At 41.6% G+C, this 14,438-nt stretch overlaps 3 protein-coding genes across 5 annotated transcripts in view; 1 reads left to right on the top strand and 2 right to left on the bottom strand.

The window, feature by feature from the left end:
- Positions 1 to 14,438, bottom strand: part of LOC119446316 (uncharacterized) — a 519,665-nt gene that overhangs the window by 94,222 nt on the left and 411,005 nt on the right. The window lies entirely within an intron of this gene.
- LOC119446309 (beta-ureidopropionase-like) lies at positions 435 to 11,082 on the top strand. 2 transcript variants are annotated; one of them, XM_037710714.2, is made up of 12 exons: positions 435 to 900; positions 3,019 to 3,278; positions 4,548 to 4,642; positions 5,360 to 5,515; positions 5,682 to 5,736; positions 6,579 to 6,775; positions 7,134 to 7,191; positions 7,300 to 7,326; positions 8,390 to 8,430; positions 9,587 to 9,673; positions 9,770 to 9,909; positions 10,827 to 11,082. In XM_037710714.2, the coding sequence occupies exons 1-11, from the start codon at positions 797 to 799 to the stop codon at positions 9,872 to 9,874; spliced, it is 1,185 nt and encodes a 394-aa protein (XP_037566642.1). In that variant the 5' UTR covers positions 435 to 796; the 3' UTR covers positions 9,875 to 9,909; positions 10,827 to 11,082. The 2 variants fall into 2 exon arrangements, with proteins under 2 accessions (XP_037566642.1, XP_037566645.1); XM_037710717.2 differs by having other exon boundaries at positions 446 to 900; positions 7,134 to 7,176.
- LOC119446313 (zinc finger SWIM domain-containing protein 7-like) lies at positions 10,986 to 14,039 on the bottom strand. Its single transcript, XM_037710722.2, has 5 exons — positions 13,862 to 14,039; positions 13,739 to 13,760; positions 13,279 to 13,460; positions 12,806 to 12,831; positions 10,986 to 11,390 (listed from the first exon to the last, which is right to left on the bottom strand). Exons 1-5 carry the CDS (start codon positions 13,941 to 13,943, stop codon positions 11,286 to 11,288), a joined length of 417 nt encoding a protein of 138 aa, XP_037566650.1. The 5' UTR covers positions 13,944 to 14,039; the 3' UTR covers positions 10,986 to 11,285.

Genomic DNA, 14,438 nt, shown 5'->3' with positions numbered 1-14,438 from the left:
TGATCGAAACTACAGCCACTGTATCGAAACTCTGATTTTAGGAGCCAATATTATTGTCAAAAGAAATGCTGATGTCTTATATTTTAATATAATGATTAGCACGGCAGTGGCAGGTGTTCTTGTTCATGTTCATACTTTTCTCGTGACATTCTTGTGCGCTGGCTTGTGACCGCACTACGGTGAACCGCACCACCACCGCATGCATGCATCACAACGTTGAGGCCAGCGCACGCATTCTGTTGCGTCTGCAGTCACGTCCTACAAAACCAAGTACAATTTTCATGCGTATGGGTGTTCTGTGACTGAACACTGAACCAGCTGAAGATTCTTTTCAGACTCACACCCGTGTGAGCTTGCGCGTACGTGGTGTGTACCCCGCGTGTAGCAGACGACCCACAGGTACAGCGGTAGGAAATAGTCGCAACAAAGTGGCAAAAGACGCGGTGCTATTTAATGAAAAGCAGACCATAGTTGAATCACAGAACACCCATACAAACTTGAATTTCTTTCACTCTCGCTACTCCCAGCGCTTGCAGCGTTCGACCCGTTTTATCTGCGCCGGACAGCGCGCTTGGGAGCACGACCCCGGCGACGCTTCAGCATCCAAGGGTTGCGCAAGTGAGCTTGAACTTCCCCTTTCCGAGGTCAAACAGGTTTCGCCGTCGGGAGACGAGCTCGTCTTCTGCAATTGGGTCGTCCTGCGGCCATAGTCCACTCAGCGGCCCCGCAGTCGAGACGTGCGCAACTTTGGTCCTCTCGAAGTTTGCTGCGCGACATCTTACAAAACAGCGAGGGAATGGCCAGCCAGGAGTTCGAGAGCGTCGAGAAGATCCTCACGGAGCATCTGCCTCCGGAAGAACTTCAGAAAGTCCGCGGCGTTCTCTACGGAAAGGAATGCGCGTGAGTGACGTTTGATCGTTCGGACCGGCTGACGTGTTGAGGTGGTCGTCTTCTCGACCCATATCTCGAGCCACGTCGTAATAGACGTAGAAGACCTCTTTTTTATTTCGGTAGGAATGAACTGCGTTTCCCGTATTTGGTATTTCGAGCTAGCTTTTCCGGCCGACGTATGTATGATCGGCAAAGTTCTTATAATGGTTATTGCATGATGCGACAGTCACGCGCTGGCGTGCGGATAGCTTAGTTGTTCTTTGTTCTTGTTTTTTCTTTGTTCTCGTTTTTTTCTTCTTCTTTTTATGAGAGTGCTACCATACTTTCATTAACGCTGCCATTATTTACGCGCTTTGATTAGCTCCATTGGTACAATTATAACGGCATAGACATCCCTTTCCCCTTCGCGATCTGTCACTTCTACGGGTTGAATGGAGAGGCCTAGGTGGTATTTTTTTTTTTGCTACGCTGTGTGCAACATTGATGTTATACCTATAACTTATAGCTGCTATCAGACAGTTCATTGCCGCACGTATAAGCTTGTTCCAGTTATTTATTATTATTATTATTATTATTATTATTATTATTATTATTATTATTATTATTATTATTTAATAAAGGCAATGAGTCCAGCCAATTCGTTGCGTGCAGCGTCGCTGTACAGTGTCTCATTCGTGAACTCCTGGGAAGATTTACAGACTCGCTTTAAATAATTCATGGCAGATATTGTGTTTAGAGGAACACAAGCTGGCATGAATACAATATTAGTATCTGTCAGTACAGGATAATAATTACAGCCATACTTTACAGGAAAGCTTAAGTGAGCAATATAGCTTAATTAAAACGTGCACAAATATATAGTACACCCCTGTCTTTATATTGCTGTGTTGAAGAGAGAATGAATGCAATGTAGGGGGGGGGGGGGCTTAACAGGCACAAAGTGAAATGTCAAAGTGACATCGCTGTAGAGTAGAAAGCAACAAACCAGCATGGAACAGCAATACTTATTTAAGCTGAGTTCATTTCCTTCTGCCTCAGCATATCTATTTCTCATTGCGCTTTTTTTTTTTTTCCATCTGTTATTCAGACAAAAAAATTAAAAACTTGAATATAATGACTGCAGGCAGCCACTTGCACTTTTTGTTTTGACTCATTGACTGTTGTCTGAGTAAGCGGAGTGCTTGAGATTTATTTATAAGCTGCCATGGTCACAGCATGTGCTGGTACCTGCTCCTGCTCAGTAGCGTTATTGCATGATCCAGCATTCACCACTTGCCTCGGAGATTGCATCTGATTTTTCGCTGTCTGTTGTGCAGGTGGCATAAAAAAAATAAAGGGATCAAAATGCTGCAGTCTAATGCATTTGCGCCCAACATGGTGAAATTAGTAGCCATGGTAGGCTTACATGGGTCATGCAAGTGTGCACACATGCATGCCTCTGAGCCTTGTACAGGTGCTCAAGTCAGATTGCCATGAAAATTTCATAAACAAGATGGGAAGTTCGCTATTTAAGCAGCAGGCCATCAGATAGCGTGAAAAATAATAGTTGCGAGATTCTCTTGTGAGAATGTTCAATTTGTATAGCTGGATTATTGCAATTCCCATTTGCTGCCCATTAAAACTGAGGAACTAGCAAGAAAGCTGTTCGTGAATTGGACAATAAGTCCGGTTCAAGTGAACTTTCATTGTTATTTTCATTTCAGCAACACACTAACCAATACAGTTGCATCAAATTGCATAACACATCTCTCACTGTAGAGGAGGAAAACTTAGTGGCTTGGTTTCTTTCGGGATTTCTGGCAATCCAGACAGTACCATCAGTAGAATAAAATACGATTATAACATACACTTGATCTCCACGGAGTTGCCAAGTTATCGCTTGGTACGAACTGATTATAGGGCATTGTCAGCTTGTGTAAACAAGGAACCCATATATATATGTGCTCCAAAATGTAATTTCCAACTTCTGGACTTGGTTCGCGCCTGCAATTTCACCCATCCATGAGACCAAGACCATGGCAGTGTATAAATAAAGCTATCACAGCAGTCGTGCTCCAATTACTCTGTGCCATCCCTGCCTCGCTAGCAGTGTCTTTCGTGTACTCAAAACATAAACAAAATTTTCAGAGCCCTTGACTTTGACTCCGAGGCTCTTGCCCTGGCCACAGAGCACAAGTTTGAGCTCAAGGGCTACAGAATGGTGGCCGAAAAAGAGGAGATGCGCCCACCGAGAGTGGTGCGCCTCGGCCTGGTGCAGAATCGCATCGTGCTGCCCACGACCGAACCAGTGGCTGCCCAACGTGAGGCACTGCACCGTCGCATCGAGACCATTGTCGAGGCGGCAGCACTGTGCGGTGTGAACGTCATCTGCTTCCAGGAGACATGGCGTGAGTATGCGAACAAATGAAATTTTCATGCCAGGCCGATGGTTTCTTTTCTCAAAGTTCACTGAGTCAGCTGCCCAGGAAAACTCTGTTTTAATAAAGTGCTTGGCTTTGCCTGGACTCTAAGCTGTTTTCTCATCTCAATGCTTTGATCTCTGAAATGTTCGCTGGCCGCTGAAGTTCACAATTGCCAATTGTAACAACAAAACAAAAATTAAGACAGGAACAATTCTTGATGATTACCTATGTCATGCGAGGAATTTTTGAAAGGTATAGAAGAGCTTCATAGCTGTAGCCACCAGATCGTTTCAAAGGGGCCATTTGTAAGATGTAAAGCAAATAGCACTGTACCCTGCAAATGCAAGAATTGTGATTTTAAAGATTTAACCAGATCTAGCCATACCTTGAGAGCACCATCAGCTGACAGCAAAGCCCTAGGGCCTCACAGCTGACACCAGAGTCTTCAAAGCTGACGCCAGAGTCTTCAAAGATATCATCAAAATCTGCTGAAGTTCACACGAAGACCATTACAAACTTTGACAAGGCTCCGTGACAGCTGCCATGGCATCGGGCCATTCTACCGAGGGTAATTTATATTAACTGTAATAATTAATTGCAGGCTTTAGAATTTTACTACACCCTCATTGTGGTATTTATCATTGTGCACACACAAGGTCCATTTGGTTCTTGCAAAGTTTCAGTTGTATGTAATTTCGTCTGCCTGTAGCTACTGTAATGAAATTGCTCGCAGTATCATGCTAGCAGTGTCATTCGTGTACTCAAAACATTAACAAAATTTCAGACAAAAAAATTAAAAACTTGAATATAATGACTGCAGGCAGCCACTTGCACTTTTTGTTTTGACTCATTGACTGTTGTCTGAGTAAGCGGAGTGCTTGAGATTTAATTATGGCCAAACAGCTTTCAATGGCTTTTAACAGCTGATGTTGCCAAATGTTGAACCTGTACAGTAGAGGACAGGAAAAAATAAGTTTGGGAAGTGACAGCTCAGGCTGTACTAATTCGAGCATATGTCACACCGCAGAGCAGGACAGAAAAATCAGTCATGGCTGTGGGGAATATTGGTTATTCTTAGTTCTAAAAGTGTTGCAATGAAGCATTTTGTGTTGCTTCAATGGACTCGGGAAAGAGCTGAAGGTCAAGTCCAATATGTCCAATACTGCAACAGTTAATAAAAAGATAATAAAACTTTCCTGCCTGTACCTACTGTAATGTGCTGATTGTGCGAGTTTGCAACCTCTTTTCTTTCAGACATGCCATTTGCATTTTGCACCAGAGAGAAAACACCCTGGTGCGAGTTTGCAGAATCCGCTGAGCACGGCCCATCTGTTGTACTCTGCCAGCAGGTCATCCTTGTTCCTTTATTTACGACTTTTCAAATTATTAGCCTAAAGTATTCTTATGCATTGTGTGCAAGTCTGTATATTACAAACCATTAGCTTAAAAGAGTACCAACATATTTTTGAAGTTGTACAATTTCTACCACATGGTTCTTGCACATAGAAGGACCACACTTAGTAAAGTATGAAGTTAGGAAAACACTTGTAAGGCACTATTTTAGTTTGATAGAAAAGTCTTTCTCAAAATGCCAGACCTGGTGTCAGTGTCATTAGTATCATGGTATAGCAAATGTATCAATAATAATGATAATAGTACTCTCACGGCACAGCAAAATTCGCTGCTGTCGTGTAGGAATAGGGCTAGGCTCTTAAGTGCTGCAGTTGCATGCAGCGGCAGCAATCTTGGGAATGGAGCGAGCTACTATATCGTGACACATACACCTTTCGAGTAATCAATCACCAAAACTATCATAGAAGCCAGTATTATAGTAAACTGAGCACCCTGTTGCTTGTTAGTATGTTAGTGTTTTATAGGGCTTGACTCGATGCCAAGAAATTTCAATTCGAAAGTGTCACGTCTGTATTCCTTTAAAGCACTTATTGATGCTTTTAAAAAGTCTGAATGTTACTCGAATTTGATCTTCAGCCTAAGCCAACCGGGAGCTTATTATATTTCCAGGAGCTTATTTTACCACAATAATAAAACTTATTTGAAATTTTCAGATGGCTAAGAAACACAACATGGTGATCATCTGCCCGATTCTCGAACGTGACGACTCTGACGTTCTCTGGAACACGGCCGTTGTAGTATCAAACAGTGGAGCCATTCTGGGAAAGTCCCGCAAGAACCACATCCCACGAGTGGGCGACTTTAATGAGGTGAGCGTTCCGGAAGCGTGCTGCAACAGCAAATGAATCCAGGCCTTGCTTTCAAGCCGAAGAATTTGCATGCCAACTACGCTAACCATATGCCAATGCGCATCAGGCGCATTACTGTCCTCTCTGATGCGCAAATAAACCATAACTAACGTATATTTTGTTTCAGTCTACTTACTACATGGAGTCAAAACTTGGACATCCAGTATTCCAGACACAATTTGGTAAGACTTGTTCGTTTGCACTCATTAATAATATCGAATAGAAAACCAAATACAGAACAAAGACAGCAGTTTCATTTCTTGTTTTTTATGTTTTTGTTTCTACGGTGTTTGCATTGTTAGAAATGCTAGCTGCGTTTCAACTAGCAAAGGAATGGTACTTGAAAACTAAAGAGCACAATATGAATTTTGTTAAGCATTAGCAGTTGTGGTGTTCACTGCACAGTCTTAGAGAATTCGCGATTTTCCCCGTACATTGTTCAATGTTTCCTTAGTCATGGCCTGCACATGTGTTGATGTGTCGTGCGCAGCTGATTTGGCATGCTTAACAGCATTTCTGTGCCCATTCTGCGACATTGCGCCAGTGTTGAAAGCATTATGTGGCACTTTGAGGGACACTGAAGTGACAGTGCAAAGAAATGCTATTGGCACTAGTAGGTTAGTGCTTATGGTTGCACTCTGGCCCCTTGCCCATAATCAGTGATGCCTTACAGTATTCTGGAAAAGGTACGTAGAACCAAGGACAGCATGGAAGACGGGACATGTGTGCTGCGTCCCGTATTCCATCATTACCTTGTCCTTCGTTTTACACGCCTTTTTTTTTTTCAAAATGTTCTGATGTCAACTCGTCCAGCTCGCTACTCGTCTCAACTTGCTGTCTTAATGACCACAGAGGAACATGCCATTGCAAGTCTAGATGCATGTGCTTTCTCAGAATAGTATAGCATGAAGACCTTTGCTAAATTCATCGCTGAATGTTGTGTGTGGTATGCTTCCATACCGCTGTTGAAGACCTGCAGCAGTCTGGCAGTCAACGTGCTTTTTCGTGCAACATGTGCTTGCAGGCAAGATTGCCATCAACATCTGCTATGGGAGACATCATCCTCTCAACTGGCTCATGTATGGTGCCAACGGAGCGGAGGTTGTGTTCAACCCGTCTGCGACAGTGTCTGGACTGAGCGAGCCGCTGTGGCACGTTGAGGCTAGGAATGCGGCCATAGCCAACAGCTACTTTACGTGTGCCATCAACCGGGTGGGAACGGTAAGTCTACATCCATGAATAGTTCATTTCCGCCTGAATACCTTGCTTAACGCAAGCTTAATGTTTCTGTAACAAAATAAATTCAGGCTCAAATTGAAACATGCTGTTTCACAGACGTTTGATGTTTTATGCATCCACTAGTCGCTCGGAATCGGCTCGACCTGACATGAAGTGGTCGCTGCAGTATGCACAAAAAAGAAAAGATATGAACACTATCAGGGGGGTGTAACATACAGACTGCGAAATGTGGCTGCAATTCCTTGAAAGATGCAACGTAAAAAAAAAAAAAAATGCCCGAAGTGTGAGAAAATATCAAATGAGCCGTGCCTTTTATTTCACTTTGTTTTCTCCCACACAGGAAGTATTTCCTCGAGAATTTACTTCTGGTGACAAGAAGCAAGGTGAGCTTTGCTTGGGTAAGGTTTGCCCATGCACACCATACGCATATGCCCCGAACACCCCATAAATATTTTCACTCCACGATGCTTACAATTTGTTTTTCCTTTCTCTCTCTCTCTCTCTAGCTCACCGAGACTTTGGACACTTCTACGGTATGTACGCAACCTCGTTTGACAACTTTGTGTTCCTGACAATATATTTTAGTGCTGAACTTACTGCCATTGATTCAGTGTTGTTGAGCACGAAACAAAATTTGTTGCTGTAACTTTGAATTTTTATTGCAGTAATTAAAAGCATAAAACAATGATGGAGACTGTAGATGGCTTTGAATAAGAATTAAGCTAGCAAATACAAGTCAAAGAAAGCACAATCTAAATTTTAACATGATCGCATGCATCAGGATAAGTGTTGCAAGTTTACTTAATTCAGGTGAATTATATTGTCATTGTAAGAGAGGCTATAACATAGCCTCTCTGGTTTTCACTATGCAAAACTTGGTTATAGTTGCTCGCATATGCCATTAACCGTTCTCACAGGTACACAAATGGTGTTAAAAGAGAAAAGATAACATGGCATTTTTATTCTACATGCAGAGCTGCCAGCCCTAAACAAAAAGTACTATTATTAAGTTAAATACACTCAAAATTGTCTTATTATTTAAATTCTAACTGTTTATTTAAAAAATCGCAGACTGTTTTGCATGGATGCTATGAACAGGCACTCTGCTTTATGGTATCGGCAAAAATTATTTGTGACAGACAAACTAAAATTTTTGTCAAATTTATTCATAGAACATTCATGCAACAGCAGCGGAAATTTTGGTTATCATTGTACATTGGTTCAATAAGGTCATGTCACCCTTACGGCTAGGTCTGAATAGTGGAGTTGGTCCCAAAACATCAGATGCTAAAATCGGTCGAAGACTCTATTTCCATTCTTTAAAAATCAGTGTCACACTAATTGAAATCAGTTTTGCCCTAAACTGGACGTAAATCAAAGATAGTTAAATTATTGATGTCAGCACGACAATTGTAAACAAGCTCTAAAAATAATGCAACTCACGACAAAATCGTAAAAGTTGACAGGTACATACATGTTGCCAAGGCTTCATAATGGAGAGTTAGTGAAAACATTATAAATGTGAGACGCATACAAAAATATGTGAAAGCACTTCTCTTTTCACATAACACACTGTTTCTGCACATGATGGCGCAGGCTCCAGTTATGTGACTGCTCCTGACGGAAGCCGCACGCCTGTAAGTTCACTTGTTCTTGCTCTGTTCCACGTGTATGCAGTATATATCAGCTCTGCTATTGCAAGCTTGGTAACATGCCGAAAGTGTTATGGCATTTCATTTTGAGAAGTTTTATCTATTCAGCCTTGAAAAAATTTGGTGTACCTGTGCCTTTCACTTGCAGCATGCGAAAAGTGCGCATCTAGATGATCGATCTGTTCTGAACGTTTGCTGCACACTTCTTCAATAATCAGCACAATGAATGGGGAAGATGAAAAGACACACTACAGCACTCTCGACTGCATGGGATATGTCACATTTACATTGACACACAAAATTATTGAAAAGCAATATTGCAATGACAGGTATACATTTAAAAAGAACAAATGTCAGTGTGGTTTTCATAACTTTGTTTTTGGTCTCTTTCACAACTGTGCATACGTTAATGTGATGTGTACCTTTAAAGATTGTTGGTATAGTTGGCGCTGAAATGTTATCTTTAGGCTTGTCTCTCTGCCATGTTGTTATGCTGTTTCAAGAAAATGCACATTCGTTCATTTGCATAACTTTTATTCGAGATGCATTCCTGGCATGTGCATTGAGAAGTGTACAAAACACGGACTGCAGAGTCATCCGCTCTTTCAGAGTACATCTCGGCAGTATTTAAGCACTCATAGTGCAAAAATACCTATATGACCTTTTATTGATCATCAGCATCTGCTTTAGGTGCCATGTCAGCCTCTTTTTTTCCACTAAAGCAGAAGAATCGTTTATGTTACCTTTACTGCCTTTAATGCTACTGAAGAGCTCCTCTTAACTGTTGATAACCTTGTACATGTGGACACTAGGACTCGTAACAGGTTGTTGAGTGGATCACCGGTTCGATGCCTAGCTGTGAGAGCCACAGTTTGATGGGGACGAAATGCAAAATTGTCCATTCACTTAAAAGCCCCAGGTGGTCAAAAATTGTCCGGAGCTCTTCACTAAGGCATCCCTGATGACCCACTGCGCAGTGTCGGGACGTAAAACCCCATAATTAAATTTTTTTTTTAATTGTAACAGGTATCATTCAGATTTGAAAAACCAACACAAAGGTGCACAAACCGAAAGTGTACACTTAACTAAATATTTCTGTCGAGAACAAAATCACAAGCCAAGTCCTGTTTTCCTTCTCCAGGGCCTTTCGAGAATCAACGATGGCCTCTTGGTCACAGAGGTTGACCTGAACTTGTGCCGACAAGTCCGCGATACTTGGGGCTTTAGGGTGAGTAACATGCTACTGCGATTACGGACTTGCTTTGGTAATATAATCATTCAACAATGACTTATAGATCTTTCAAATGCTCATCGTGCTTTGCAGATGACCCAACGCACGGAAATATACGCCGATGCTCTCTATTGGGTTTCTCAGCCTGCATTTGAGAAGCAAGTGATTGTAGACCCCACAGCCGGAGGTGACTACTGAGCCTTCTAGTGTGTCTATAGCTGCAAAGCACACAGGTAAGATGGGATTCTGCTATGAAAGCTACGTGGTGCACAGGCCAGTGCTATGTGGAATATTTTGGTTTTCGGTAACGGGCATTGTCATCTTGGAGACACTGGGTTGTTCACGAGAACCTATATATTTATTACTGGCAACACTGTGTTAAGATTGGGGTGTACAGCTGCATAAGCAAGTGCACAAAGTGGGAAGCTGTGTGAACCAGCTACATTGCAACAAGGTTCAGCTGTACAAAGATCATAATCAGCAGTTCTTTGTCTAATGCAGGACCTCTGCTAGAAATCTCCTGTCCTAGTGTTCTAACCCTGTAGTTTGCCAGAACTGAAATCTCATTGGACTAGCCTAACGGAACCTTATGGCACACTGTATGATAGATGCTGATCATTTTATTCTCATACTGCCAGGTTTTCTTTGTAATACAGACATTGTGTTATTTGTGCTGTCCATATTGCTTGGACCAGTTTGGTCTGCAGTATGTAACAAATAAATAAACTGAACCCACCTTATTCCTGCAATAGTTTTAATATTGTTACTTCATTTATAATCCTTTACTGTCATCAATTGTTTTTCTTCCCTTGTCACCGGTTATTTGTTCTATGCATTAAATAACCTGCTCAACTCTACTTTGTTCTCTTGATCTAGACTGGAATTTATTAGCCAGTCTAGAATTTATTATGTTTCATACACTGTTAGCTTCTCTCAAACTTCTTTGTCATTCTTTTTTTCCCAGCCCCTTAAGTGACTAAAAAGCTGCATTTGTGACTAAATTTCCTTCTCGTCGCCCAGGCTATCAGTAACTACTTGATCTCAATAGACTTTGCCGCAAGGCATATGGGAAATATAAGCCTGTTTTCTCGCCAGGATATCGTTGAACTGACGCGCTTATCATGACCAACAAGTGCACTTTGTGTTTCAGATCTGCTTCACTGAGTAATGCCCAAGGTCTGCTGCTACAATGGTTGTCAACTGGAGGTGACGGCCTGCACAAGTTCCTTTCAATATCATGCCAACAGCTCAGGATTCTATCGTCGCTAGATTTCTATTCAAATATCTGATCAGTATTTGTTGCTTGAGATATGGTCATACATATTTTTATATCACCAACCGACTGCATCAGAAGAAACGTTGGCTTTGGGATATTTTTTTACAGAATAAAATATATACACTTGTCATCTTTGTGTCTTAGCTAAGCTGCATGTGCTTCACGTGCAGAATCTATCATGATAGTCATGAAACCTACATTGAAAAATTTATTCAAACCGTGGTTGTCCGAGCGGCATACATGTCTGGGGTGTGCAGCCTTCTTTTAACATTCTTCTGTACAGATTTTTCTAAACCTACTTAGCTGATAACAGCAGCCTGTGTGCAGCCATATTTAACCGAGGCTTTGCAACAAGAATGCCATTGTGTCGTCTGTGCAGCGGACGTCTTCACAGGTTCCAAGTGCTTCTGCCAGTCTTGATGCAAGTACGTGTTTACACTGAAAATGAAGAAGTGCGCGTTTATTCCAAGACCACATAAGCAGCCTCGCAATATGCCAAGGAGGGAAGCTAGCTTTGACAAATAATAGGTGAAACGGGATGAGGGAAAGATATGGTATGAAAGCAATAAAGGCTAATATTAGTGCAAGTTCACCATTTTGTTCGTGTTAATTTCCTTTCTAATTGTGCACTTTGATACTTTTCTGAACATGTGCTCCTAGTGAAATCGTGGGAGTTTTCACATTCACAATAACAGCCTTGCTGACGCCAAAGCTTTGCTGTAATAGCTCCACGCGTGTCATCAAAATTCGGCACAACTGTCCAGAATGTCGCGCAGCTGGTAACAAAGATCTCAAGAAGGAAATGTTTTCATTTCGTTTGTACAATACAGAAAACACTTGCAAAAAGCTTCTGAATATTTTTAGCCTGCATGGTTGCTTTCAGTGTTGCTCGACTGAGAAGGCTACTCGGACAAGAGAGATTTATCTACTTTACAAGGGTAGGCATATGTCAGTTGACTGCCATATAAGATTTTGTTGAAGCATGATTTTGTTTACTGTCAAGCCTGCTCCTTGTTTCACACACTAGTTGCACTGACTATCGCATAAATAGGAGCAATAGTTTTACATGACTTCCGGCTATACCGCTGGCAGGTTTCCACTCAATATTTGCACAGACGTAGCATTTAGCAGCAGGTTTAGTTTGATATGTTTGTGAGCATTAATTGCCTGCTTCATTCACAATAAAGCTGATACGTGCCTGTGCCTATGAATTTTGTTTGAACTAGAGTTACTGTATATGCTACCAACTCTAGCTTGAACAGGAAGGTAGTGCCACCTGTCACTGCAATGGCAAAACACGCCTTTCACTATGGCAATTACAGATGGCGTCGCCATTTTGTTGCACCACAATCGACAATTTTTAAAGTGGCATTGTCGCAGATTACACGCACTTTGGCTTAATTTTGAACAAAACAGGCAAGTAATGTTCACAAGGACAGCATTAAACTGAACCCATGGCAAAACACTACCACTGTGCGAAATCTTAGTGTAAGTCTGCCACTGGTTTAGCTGGAAAGGTCATGTATACCTGGTGCTCCCATTTATGTGACACTCGGTAGAACCACATGCAGGGTTACGTGGAAGTACTTACATAATGATAGCCTCAATGATAATGCATAAATAAGTGAACATACTTCATGATAAGTTAATTAAAAGGTATCTTTCTATATTGTGCTTTTTTTTTTGCAATAGACCGCTTCTGGAATAAGGATGCCTTAGGACCAAACAACATGCACATTCATTTACATGAATCGCACACAAAAGCAAGACCAACGAAGAGCCTTACTATAACGTTTGTGATACAAGCCCTGCAAGCTCGGAAGAAATGAAGTACACTCTAAATCACTGCTTACCATTGGTATCTCTTGTCTTCGTAGTACTGAGGATAAAGGAAAAGACAAAAGCAACAGAGATGTCACTGCAGTTCATTGAAGTGACATTCGAATAGCTAGTACAACTCAAAGCTTCAGAAAGTGAATAAGTAGCGGACACTTGCAACTAAGTTCATTACTTTAATTCCAAGATGTATATATATATATATATATATATATATATGTCATACATCTTCATGGAATTAAAGCAAAGAACGTCTACAATTCAGCTCAGACATGTGATAGCCAGCATCATTTGCCATTATTAGATATAAACTACCTCCAAATAATATGCAGTAAACAAACAGCACAAGTGAAAGCGAACTAGCATCTACGATTTGCAGTTAGTGTGGTTCGCTTGAAGACGTGTCCGAAAGTGAACGACTACGCTGAGGCGTCAATGATTTCATCAGGAACGGAACACAGCATGCAGTGATCAAAAGTTATTACATTACCTTGGTGCAGATACGAATAGCAGGCGCAGAAGTTGCTGCTTGGCAGGCAGGTATAGAACGCTCTCGTTTCGCCGGATACTTGGTAGACCACCCGGCCTCGTGGGCATGTTAGGCGCTTGACACGGCGTCTGTCAACGAGTCTCAACGCCGGCTGAAGGGGAGCTCTAAAGGTGTGGTCCAGCCTGGGTCAAGCGTACGTTGTCTCAGTGAATCTCGTGTAATAACGGTGTCACACGGCCACTTGCGATCACGATTGAGCCCTATCAGATTCGAAATTTTTGACCGCGATTGGCTTCCTTCGCAAGATTGAGCAAAGAAGCAAATCGCGACCGAGAAATTCGATCCTGATCGGGCTTGATCGCGATCGAAAGTGCGCCATGTGGCACCTGTATAAGACTCAATTCCGCACCATGTTATGTGAGCTGTTGAGAGGATAAAACACAAATGCAATCGTACTCACTCATTCAGCGTTTTAGTGGAAACTGCACGAAACACGGAGAAATGAGGTAAACAGGTAAACGAGGAGAAACGTGTGCAGTTCAAGAAATTCCGAAATGAGAGGCGTTCAGAAAATACTACATACCTGTCTTTTTGTCACGAAACTCCTTGCCAAGATTTTCGAAGAGAAGCTTTATTACATCGCTGTGAACTTGCACGAAACTCATGGTTAATCGCCGTTCATCTGAAGGAGCGCGCCGAAACTTTTAGCGCTTTTCGGAAAGCGCGCGTTATCTTGCCGCAGCGTAATAAATAGTAATACACCAATTCCATCTTCCACAGTTCACAAATGCACAGATCTGCTGCAGTGCGGCAGCAGCTATATTAAAGGCCTAGTAATAGTACACGAAAAGCTAAGAAATTTTGCTAAACTGAAATAAATATCAGTTTTATTAATTATATTTAATTATGATGTCTTAAAATTAAATATAAATTGAGGTATATTTTAAATAAACCCTGGTAAATCAAATTCGGCCTTTAGGTGTGAGGCGCCACGTAGTGATAAATATAAAAGTTTAATACACAGATACTGCATAGTTGAAGCATGCATTGGAGCACTAATAATTTTGACTCTAACATCAAGCTCATTTTTTTCTAATTATTTCTTGAAAACAAGCTATGAAAACGAGCATGAACGTGTGAAAATATTTTGCAATAAAGAA

This window comes from Dermacentor silvarum, chromosome 3 (genome assembly GCF_013339745.2).
Source record: "Dermacentor silvarum isolate Dsil-2018 chromosome 3, BIME_Dsil_1.4, whole genome shotgun sequence".
Taxonomy (NCBI): domain Eukaryota; kingdom Metazoa; phylum Arthropoda; class Arachnida; order Ixodida; family Ixodidae; genus Dermacentor; species Dermacentor silvarum.
Note: the sequence above shows the minus strand (reverse complement) of the source record. Positions and strands in the feature narration are given on the sequence as shown.

Bases quoted from the DNA above. Each gene is read 5' to 3' on its own strand.
- LOC119446309 (XM_037710714.2), top strand. From the start codon at position 797: ATGGCCAGCCAGGAGTTCGAGAGCGTCGAGAAGATCCTCACGGAGCAT. The intron at 6,776-7,133 runs GTAAGTCTACAT...TCTCCCACACAG, and splicing joins CCATCAACCGGGTGGGAACG to GAAGTATTTCCTCGAGAATT. The intron at 7,192-7,299 runs GTAAGGTTTGCC...CTCTCTCTCTAG, and splicing joins GCAAGGTGAGCTTTGCTTGG to CTCACCGAGACTTTGGACAC.
- LOC119446313 (XM_037710722.2), bottom strand. From the start codon at position 13,943: ATGAGTTTCGTGCAAGTTCACAGCGATGTAATAAAGCTTCTCTTCGAA. The intron at 13,761-13,861 runs GTATGTAGTATT...TGTTTCGTGCAG, and splicing joins GTTTCGTGACAAAAAGACAG to TTTCCACTAAAACGCTGAAT. The intron at 13,461-13,738 runs GTGAGTACGATT...CGCTTGACCCAG, and splicing joins TCCACTAAAACGCTGAATGA to GCTGGACCACACCTTTAGAG.